This window comes from Poecilia latipinna, unplaced genomic scaffold (assembly GCF_001443285.1).
Source record: "Poecilia latipinna isolate Pla-1442-1.1 unplaced genomic scaffold, P_latipinna-1.0 Scaffold3066, whole genome shotgun sequence".
NCBI lineage: Eukaryota > Metazoa > Chordata > Actinopteri > Cyprinodontiformes > Poeciliidae > Poecilia > Poecilia latipinna.
The window spans coordinates 59,409-69,044 of NW_015115682.1; the positions used below are offsets into that span (position 1 = coordinate 59,409).

The 9,636-nt window shown below is 41.3% G+C and overlaps 1 protein-coding gene across 2 annotated transcripts in view; it reads left to right on the forward strand.

Moving 5' to 3' along the window:
• The window catches only part of LOC106940029 (rho GTPase-activating protein 6-like), a 30,394-nt gene extending 20,764 nt beyond the window's left edge, over window positions 1-9,630 (forward strand). For both annotated transcript variants that reach the window (XM_015022645.1, XM_015022646.1), the window contains exons 5-12: window positions 965-1,169; window positions 1,252-1,307; window positions 3,067-3,217; window positions 4,021-4,169; window positions 4,655-4,825; window positions 4,977-5,065; window positions 5,174-5,400; window positions 9,229-9,630. In XM_015022645.1, coding sequence (XP_014878131.1) covers window positions 965-1,169; window positions 1,252-1,307; window positions 3,067-3,217; window positions 4,021-4,169; window positions 4,655-4,825; window positions 4,977-5,065; window positions 5,174-5,400; window positions 9,229-9,560 — 1,380 coding nt within the window. In that variant the 3' untranslated portion in view covers window positions 9,561-9,630. The remainder of the gene's footprint in view (window positions 1-964; window positions 1,170-1,251; window positions 1,308-3,066; window positions 3,218-4,020; window positions 4,170-4,654; window positions 4,826-4,976; window positions 5,066-5,173; window positions 5,401-9,228) is intronic.
• The last annotated feature ends 6 nt before the right edge of the window (window positions 9,631-9,636 follow it).

A 9,636-nucleotide genomic window follows, 5' to 3' on the forward strand; every position in this document is an offset into this window, starting at 1 on the left:
GAAGGAAATATCTTCGACTTTATGAGCCACAGTACCGTTGCCACTGAAGAAATTCCTCCAGACTCTTGATGTTCCTCCAGGAGATTTGAGGCACAAATTGTTTCAACTCCACTCTGAGTTTTGTAACATTGTTTTCTTCACAAATATTAGACGTACACATCTAAATCTGAATGACGTATTCGTAGTGCTATTTCCAAGTTTACATATCCCAACATTTATAGATAAAAGCGAGTTGGAATATTCCTTGTGTTAGAAGAACTTAAATATGTGAGTAGTTTATGTCCCAGGCTCCCCAGAATTATTAGGACTTTTCTTGCTATTGTATGTGTGCAGAATTTTGATCTGCAGCCAAAACAACCGAGCATAAAGAGAGTATGATTCTCCTCGACACATGGGCAGAAACGTGTCCCTTGGAGAATAGTGATCCTTCAGAGGCCAATCATTTCCTGCTGATGAAAAACACGCCTCGGGTTTAAAAGCTAATAGTACTAGTAAAGTAAGATAAATGGCCAGTTGCTTCTATGGAATATTGTATAATAATAATAATAATAATAATAATAATGTTGTCACCTTCCTAAAATAATGTCATTTTTTGCCATGAATAATTTTTGCAAAAAAATAAAAAAAATAAAGAAAAGAAAAATCACCCATTTTTTTATTGTCAAAAGATTATTTAGAGAAAAAAAATCACTTTTGGCCCAAAAAAAAAAAAAAAAAAAAAGACCATTATTTTAGAAAAGTGACGATATGATACAACATTAGAAATTCCGATGTAATTATATAAAGAATGTGGCAAAATAAGATACAACGTGGCACGGTAAACTGTAATACAACACAATGTCTGAAGTAAAACGGTACCATGTGTAACCCAGTGTTTTACATCAACACTGTACATTTAATGCAACTTGAAACAGAAAAGAGTTTAATGTTGTGAACCTGATGACCGTGTATTTCTGCCCCACAGGGCGGGCTGTCGGTGGACTGCCTCTCTGACCTCGTAGAGAGTCAGTCTCGCTTGCTGGAGGCGCTGCAGCTGTCCCACCCGGCCGAACTGGAGTTGAAGAAATCGCCGTCCGAAGGGAGGACCCAGTCCAAGCTGAGCCTCAACCCCATCTACAGGCAGGTGCCTCGGGTGGTGGAGAGGTGCTGCAGCCACATCGAGACCTATGGTGAGACTGGAGGGTCTTCCTGGGCGTCTCCCTTTGATAACAAAACGCCCAGCAGTAAATGCTCACAAACCTCGTCCCCCAGGGCTCCAGACTGTCGGCATCTTCCGAGTCGGGAGCTCCAAGAAGAGAGTTAGACAGGTGAGGACGTCTAAGAGAGTAAAGTTGATTACAGTATCTCAAATAAGTAAAATATTGCTTAACTTGTACAAACTGTAATATCACACAAAAGGCACAATAACAAAATATGCTAATATTTTTCTAATATAATTAGCATATATGCATGAGAACATTTATTAGCATATCTTAACCATGCTAATAAAAGGTGTTAGCATGGTTAGCATAGCTAATAGATTTTTTTTAATGCTTGTAAATACATAATAAATGTTACTAGCATTTATTAGCATAGTTTCATACAAAAAGAATTGATGAACAGGTCTTAGTCATAATTTAAGCATACAGAATTAATAAAATATTTATTATACTTTTTCTTTGTATATGAAATATGTAAATATAGCATAAATGCTTAAGAGCATTTATTAGGGTATATTAGCGGAACTATACCTATTAATGAACATTTACATGTAAACATATGAGATTATAGCACAGGGTTAAAACCCACTAAGTTACACTGTGGAATAAAAAATAAACAGCCTTAAAATCTACATATTTACATAAAATTTAATTGACGGTATTCTTTTTTTTTTTTTTTTAAATTATATAGATATTTAAAAAGTTTCAGTTTGTTTTTAAATGAGGCCAGATGTCAGAAAATGTGAGCCGTAGTTTCCGAGCTTCATGGCTTTTGACTGGAACGGCGTTGTGCACAACATTTGACATTGTCAAATATTTGTGGCATCGCAGCATCACATTCCTGTCCATCTTTTATTTATGTTTTATTTACAGGGAACATGGACTGAAATAAATTAGTGGCAACAGCAGTTAAGTCAGCAGTTGGTGATAAGATCTGCTCACTGCTCACTCAAAGCACAAAGAATTGACTTGCAAATCAAATCAAGTGGAAAAGCAAAGATACTCAGCAGAGGATAAATTATAATGTGGATGTCTAGGACAATTTTAACTTTTATCATAGCCAAGTAAGAAAAGCTAAAAGGAAAAGGCAAGCTAACACAACTAGATCCAAATGCAGCATAAATTATGCAGGAACTGTGCTCCATAGCTTTAACACGTGACCATCAGGTTGGCTAAGCTAGCTCTCTTCATTAATTCTGCTGAGGATTTGTTCCCTTGGCCTCAGGTTTTGTCTGGTTCAGTGGTCTTGGCAATAACGCCACCTGTTACCATGGAGATCTTGACTCAGTTAGGACAATGAATGGATAAATTTACGGATGGATGTTTACTTATAACTTTGAGACACTTTACATCAATCGTCACATATTTTCAAGTAGAACTTATTCATTTGTGATATTTTAGCTTTCTGTCTAATATCTGTGTAGTTCATCTTCACCTTCCAGCTACTTCCAGACCCTTTTTTAGTTTTTTTTTTCCAAATGATTCTGTGGTCTGCTAAAGCCTAAAATGAGGTCAAGGCCACCAAACTAAAGCCTGACCCATAAATATATTTTTATTTTAAGAGCTGTGACCCCAATTTGACTGCTTCTTGACCATAAAACACCAAAGCGCCGCTGCCTGCAGCAACGTGTCGTCCCCTGGTTCACTCTGCGCCGCTTCCTGCTACTCTCTGCTGGATGCTACAAAAATAAACCTAATCTTCAAACTGATGAAGTGATATATCCTGTTATTTAGAAATCACATCCACTGGGGTGAGGGGGGGAGGGCAGAGTGGCCCCTGAGTAACCCCAACATGTCACAAGTCTGTTGTTCACGTTAATGAGCTCGTGTTCCTCTGTGATGTTAGCGATCTGGTTTGCTCCCGTAGCTGCGTGAAGACTTCGACATGGGGGTGGACGTCCAGCTGGACGAGGAGCACAGCGTGCACGACGTGGCGGCGCTGCTCAAGGAGTTCCTGCGCGACATGCCGGACCCTCTGCTGCCCCAGGAGCTCTACCCCGCCTTCCTGCACGCTAACCGTATGTGAACGCAAGACGCCTGCTGTCGTCCTGAACAAATACTGTAGCTCACAGGCGCAGTCAGTGAAGGGACACTTTCAGGTGTTTTGTTGTGAAGATGATTTAAAAAAAATAAATAAAAAAGTTGCTATTAAAGCTGCAGATGTAACTTTTAGTTTTTTTTTAAATATGTTTTTTGACATAATTGTTAAAACTGTCACTACATGTCGGTGATGGTAGCTCCCTGTGGTCATATATCCATCTGATGAAATGCACTGTTTACTCAGGAACCACCAATCAGAGTCAGGGGGAGGGTCTTGGCGCTGTCAATCATGCCTGTGCCATTCAGTGTCCTAATGGTTACAGGAAAACCATTTATCCACTGTCATCGGTGGCTATGCTAACTAGCATTTACAGACGCTTCTGGTGAGGTGAACTACCTGTAGCCTAGCAGAGAGTAAGGGGTAGGATGTGAGCAGCACCAACACAAGCTTGATTGACAGCGCTAAGACCTTCCTCCTGGCTCTGATTGGTTGTTCAGACCGAGCTGCGTATTTCTGCAAACAGCAGCAGAACCAGAAGGTATGTTTTTTTTATAAAAATTACTGCAGCTGTAACAGTCAGAAGCTACTTCGTGTCAGTCTGTCGTGTAAAATCCCAGTAAAATGGATGGACAGATGTTTGTGGTTACAGTATCATAAAATGTAAAAAAAAGAGTTAAAGGTTATTTATGCTTCTGCAAGTTGCTGCGCTGGGCTTTTGAAGAGCAGAGGTTGCAGCATCATTGTGGCTCAGCAGGTAACCCTGGTTTATGCTTCACGCAGTGCTGAGAGGAGCAGACCAGCTGCAGTTCCTCCAGCACCTCCTGTATCTGCTCCCTCCCTGCAACTGCGACACGCTGCTGCGCCTCCTGTCCATGCTGCAGACCGTGCAGAGCTACGCCCAGGACACCGTAGGGACCAATGACGAGGAGGTAGGCAAGACAAATTAGCGAGCCTCGGTGGCTCATCATGTCCTCTTGTGTCGAAAATCGAAATAAAAGTCCAGCATCACGTCTTTCTTTGCGTCAAGTGGTAAAAATGTTTACTTGTCTTATCTGCTGAAATCCCATCGCTACTTTTTTTTCACGTATTAACATTAAAAATCATGGCAGGCCTTTCCCCCCCTTCTACTTCCTGTCATTTTCTTTGACTTTTCTGCCAGTAGTAACATCGGGTTGTTGATCACATGGCTCATGTGAAAAAGTGTTTCCATTGCAGTTTTGCGAAATTCACTAATTTCGATAAAGCTGATAAACAACCTCTTTGAAAATTTGAGTGTTTTAAAAAAAAAATTTTAAGTTGATGTGTTTCCTTTAAGCACATGTATTTTCATAATTCCAATTTGTGCCATATATGGTCATTGGAAACGCAATCACTGTTTCCTTCCCCATCTTTACCGCCGTCGCTCCCCCTGCAGATTCCCGGTAACAAGATGACGGCGGCCAACCTGGCCGTGATCTTCGGGCCGAACCTACTCCAGAGGGAGGGAGGCGGAGACATGAGTCCTCAGGCGATGGGCATCGAGGACAGCACGGCCATCATCAGCATCACTCTGGTGCTCATACAGAACTACAGGAGGCTCTTCACGGTACCAGAAGAATCACACCTATCAGCAGCCTTTGTTGTGGTCATTATTTCAAAGAGACACTGGAGAGATTTCACCACCAATGCGTTGGGTTGACACTTCTCTTCCGTAGCTGGAGATTAAATTGGATTGGATGGTCTGTGTGTTCCTGTAGGTGTCTGCAGAGCTTCAGCAGGAAGTCTTGATGAGTCTGATCCAGACCGACCCGGATGTCATCGATTATCTCCTGCGGAGGAAACTCAGGTACGTCTCCTCCGATCTGCTGTCGGGTCAGCCACAAATAGTTTCTGACTCTTGCTAGTCATCTGACTCTTGCTAGTCATCGATCTGAGCTTGTCTTCTTGCTCGCAGTGGCAGCCACCTGACGGTAGAGGGCAGCAGCGAGTCCGGGGGTCGCCGGGACACAGGGGCCTCTTTGGACTCCGTGGGGGCCTCAAGCGGAAGTTTGTCTCCTCTTGAGCCGCCGTCGCCGCTTTTCCCTCCGGATGGGAGCGGCGGTGAGGGCAGCCTGACCAGCGAGGTCTTCCTCAACGTCCTCAAACTGAACCAGACCAGAAACCGGCCAGAAGGGAGATTCGGTATTGGTTCCATTTACCATCTGAATAATTTTAAGAAATTTTTACACACTTTATATTTATGTTGTCCATTTGTGCAAAATCTCAAGAAGAACGATTCTTGTTTGGGCTGCAAGAAATCCCAGTTTAGGTCACGGACGAGCCCCCAAATGTTTTGGAGTCCAGAAGTTAAAGGATAATATGAAGATTAGGAAAGTGGCAATTACAGAATTCATGTTTGGTGACAATAACACATAAAAAAGAAAACATAGCGCGAAAAAAGCTGCAGACCAGCCCAGCAGCTAAACTGTTATGTGTTCAATACTTGTTTTACCCGCTTGTTTGAGGGGGTTTCAGGCACATTCACAGCAAAAGACAACAGTTTCAGGCAATGACATGAAAAATGTTTTAGACATAAATATGTTGAAAAAAAGAAGCTGTTTCTACATTAAAGTTTACATAGATTATTTGGAGAATCTGATCAGATGATGCTTAATGCTGAGGCACAAGAGGTGACCATGCAACTACAACACAGCGTGCTGTGTTGTAGTTGCAATCATCCAGCCCTACTGCTGGATGATTGGTAGGTCTGCCTGACCTGACGCAGCACATCCAGCTGCAGCACAAGCCCAGAAAACATGTCAGGCTTGTAATCTTCTGAGATAGCCGCTGTTCGCGTGGTGTTCCTTTTAGTTTCCTCAATTTTTTGGGTCAAAGTGACTCTAATAACTGTGAAAAAGGAAAAAAAAGGTTTCAAGATGTCCTGTCTTGTTAAATAAAATCATATTGGAGGGATAAAATGTGGTTTTAAAAGTGTGTTTAAAACTACAAGGTTGTCATTTTAAATCCAGCAGAAAATGAAGTAATTTCAAGATAATCTAGTGTTATATTTCTACCATTTAAGTGATTTCTGCTAAACTCCAGAGTACATTGTAGAACAAGCTGTTTGTTAATGATGATGCATTTAACAAACAGGCCAAAATCACCAGTTGGAGCTAGTCAAAGAAAAACTGGATGATTTTGATCAACAGCTGGCTGATCACTTAATAGTTGTCATCCTGGAAATCCTTACATAGACGTTTATCTGTATGCTTTCACATTTCTGTTTATTGGTAGATTTTTAGAAAAGAAACGGTTCACAAGAGATTTACTGACTATTGACAAACCAATTATATAGATGTTTAAATTACATTTTTTATATAAATATTTTGCTTTGGACTTGGACAAAAAAGCCAGTAGTGTCTCTAAACTGGTGGATGATTTCAGGATTTAATCCTGTGGTTGTTCACTGTGATGAGATAAATGAGGCAACAGCGCCATCTGGCAGTCAGTCAGAGAGGTGGTTATGCAGCAGCCTGTCAGCGGTTGTTTTTCTATCATAGAAAATTAGGCCTGTCACGAGAACAAATTGTGCTGGAAGATTAATTGTCTAAAAAATTATTGCGATAAATGATAATATTGTTTCAAGACCTTTTGACACTGAATTTAATGGAAATGACTAATAATGCATGTTTTTTTCCTCCCATAGATAGATACACTTTATTTTCAAAAGAACACATAACACTGGAACTGATAAACTAAATAAACAAAACAACCAAAAACAAAAATAAAATGGATTCTCGGTCTCCATTAACAAAAAACGTAGTTGAATAAAAAATAAACAACATAAAGCCAAAGCGGAAATAAATACTGCATTCAACCAAAAGAGTGCAGATTATGAAGTCTGTATACTATATTGCCCTTCAGTAATCACTAGATTTAAATAGAGAAGATGAGCACATCCGACTATCTAATGCAATAGTTCATACTACACGATTTTCTGCCGCTATTTTCTCCTTATCACAATCTTAGATCGTTGGCTGATCTAAGATTCTCGCTGGTGATTTCGTAACCGATCATCCTGTAGTGTGTGGTGTGTTGCAGTAGATCGTCGTGGCCGCTCCGATCTAAATCGGGGTTTTTCCCCAGACTGGGAGCTTAAAGCAGAATGTGACAGGTAGCCAATCAGAAAGCGCGGATTCTCCTCCTGCTTTCTGAGGGGAAATTACGGAGGGGAATCCCAAACAGCTGACACGGCGCAACCCAAAGTCCAGCGGACATCGGAGATGATATGTGGAAACAACATTAATATTTATTCAACATTTCGTGCAAAGAATATAGAAATGACCAGGAGAGGAGTTGGAGCCAAATTACTACCGCAGTTGATAAACCCGGTAACTTTTCAGCTGTTCTTCGTTAACGTGACATAAATAGGTTATAATGATTTTCATTCAGTCAGGACTTTACACTGACTCTAGCCACATGTATCACAGGTAGATTCTAATAAAGCATTGATTAATGCCTGATTTTAAAATTAGATAACTGGACTTGTAGCCATTATTTTGTGCCCAGGTGGCTGGAAACCACACGGCATGACGAACCCGATCGAACCGTTATACCTAGGATTTCTGTCGGCTAATATGTGTCTCATGTTTTGAAAATGGGCCGACAACTCGTGTTGTGTGAGCTGGACATTACACTAAGGAAATGAGGAAGGGATGATCAGTGGAGAGCACCGGAGTTGAGCCTTTTTTCATTCAGTGTCATCAAGAGAAACAGAAAAAGGCAGGAAGAACGACCTTTTAAATTAGGTTGATAGGTTTAATTTATCGTGCGATTTATTGATTTATCGTTTATCGCGACAGGCCTATATGTATGTAGCGTCTTGTTTCTCTTTAAATGTTTTCACATTTTGTCGTTACAGCCACAAACTCGAGCGTTTTATTGAGATTTTATGTTGGATAAAAACTCCTCTTTCAGCAGAGACTAAGCCATTTATTGTTATTTGCTTTACGGAAAAGAAGCAAGATAGAAGCTTTTTTTTTTTTTTTTTTTTTTTTAAAGAGAACAAATCAATTTCCTTTTGCCACAAGCCTTGAAACAGACTTGGTGCTGGTCCACATATGTAGCTGGACATCTGGGAAAACGAATCAGTTTTTAGTCGTTTTGCATTTTCATCCACATAAAAACTGGGTTTAACACAACTAAAATAATTACTTATAAAAACTACGAACAACGTGGAGAAAACTCTCTTACTGTTTGTCTGTGTAGGTGGGAAAACGGATATTTAGGGGTGCCACGCATTACAGTCTGCGACGTTCAAAACATCCGCACAAACGAAACTGCAGCCGCCATGTTTGCTGACACAGGTTTTAGCGCTGCGCTGCACTGCCCCCTATGGGTTTGGCATGTTTAAAACATCGATCAGTGGCGGATTTGTGCAGGTTAGCGGTAATAATTTGAGGCTGATGTGTTAAAAGATTTAGGCATTTCTATTAAGTATCATCAGTGAAACTTATACCAAAGTATGACTTCACAAAAACGCTCGACGTTATTCAATTTAATTTTTTGTTATTTTTGTGTTGGAGTTCTTGTAAATTTTCTAATTTATTCTCCCAATATTACAACTGTATCCTGGTAATATGACTTTATCCTCATAAAAAAAAAAAAAAAATGAACCTGGTTTTAATATTATGTCATAGAGTTGATGACCTGAATTCAAAGTCCACATAAATGGAAGCTGTAAAATACGCATGTCAAACAAGATGGCGGCGTTCGGCGTGCTGACATCTGCCTGGACTCCTCCACATTTTCCAAAAATTTAATTACCAAAAATTAAATTAATCAATAAGATTGATTTATCTCCCAGCACTGCTCTAGCTTTATAATTCTCAATAACACAACCCGAATGTTTTTGTACATTGACAAAAAGTGAAAAGGTTAGAGCGTGTGCGGGACCCTTTAAAAGAAACCAGGGTGGTACCAACAGCATCATCACCATAACTGACAGCGTTCTTGCATTTGGCTGTGCAGGTGAGGCGCGCTCCGCCAAGTCCATCCGCCACATGCGACAGTTCCACTCCCACCACAACCTGCTCAGCCTGTCCCAGCCGTCCACCTTGTCCAAGATGCACAGTCAGGATGGAGACCCCCAGGACCGGCGGGGTGGCCCGCGGGGCGCCGCCATGAGCTTCACTCTGGGCAGCGTCGGCGTCAGTGGAGGAAGCTGCTCCAGTCTGAGCGGCTCCACCGAGAACAGCATCTGGGTGAGGCAGATGCAGCAGGACGAGGGCAAATCGTCATCGGCCGCCAACTTCTGGGACTTTTTTACTGGAAAAAGCTCGAGCTCCGAGACGGTGGTATGACTAAGGGGAGGGAGGGGACGGGGAGGAGCTTAGAGGGACAACTGGACGAGCTTTGACGTCGATGCTGTCTGAATCC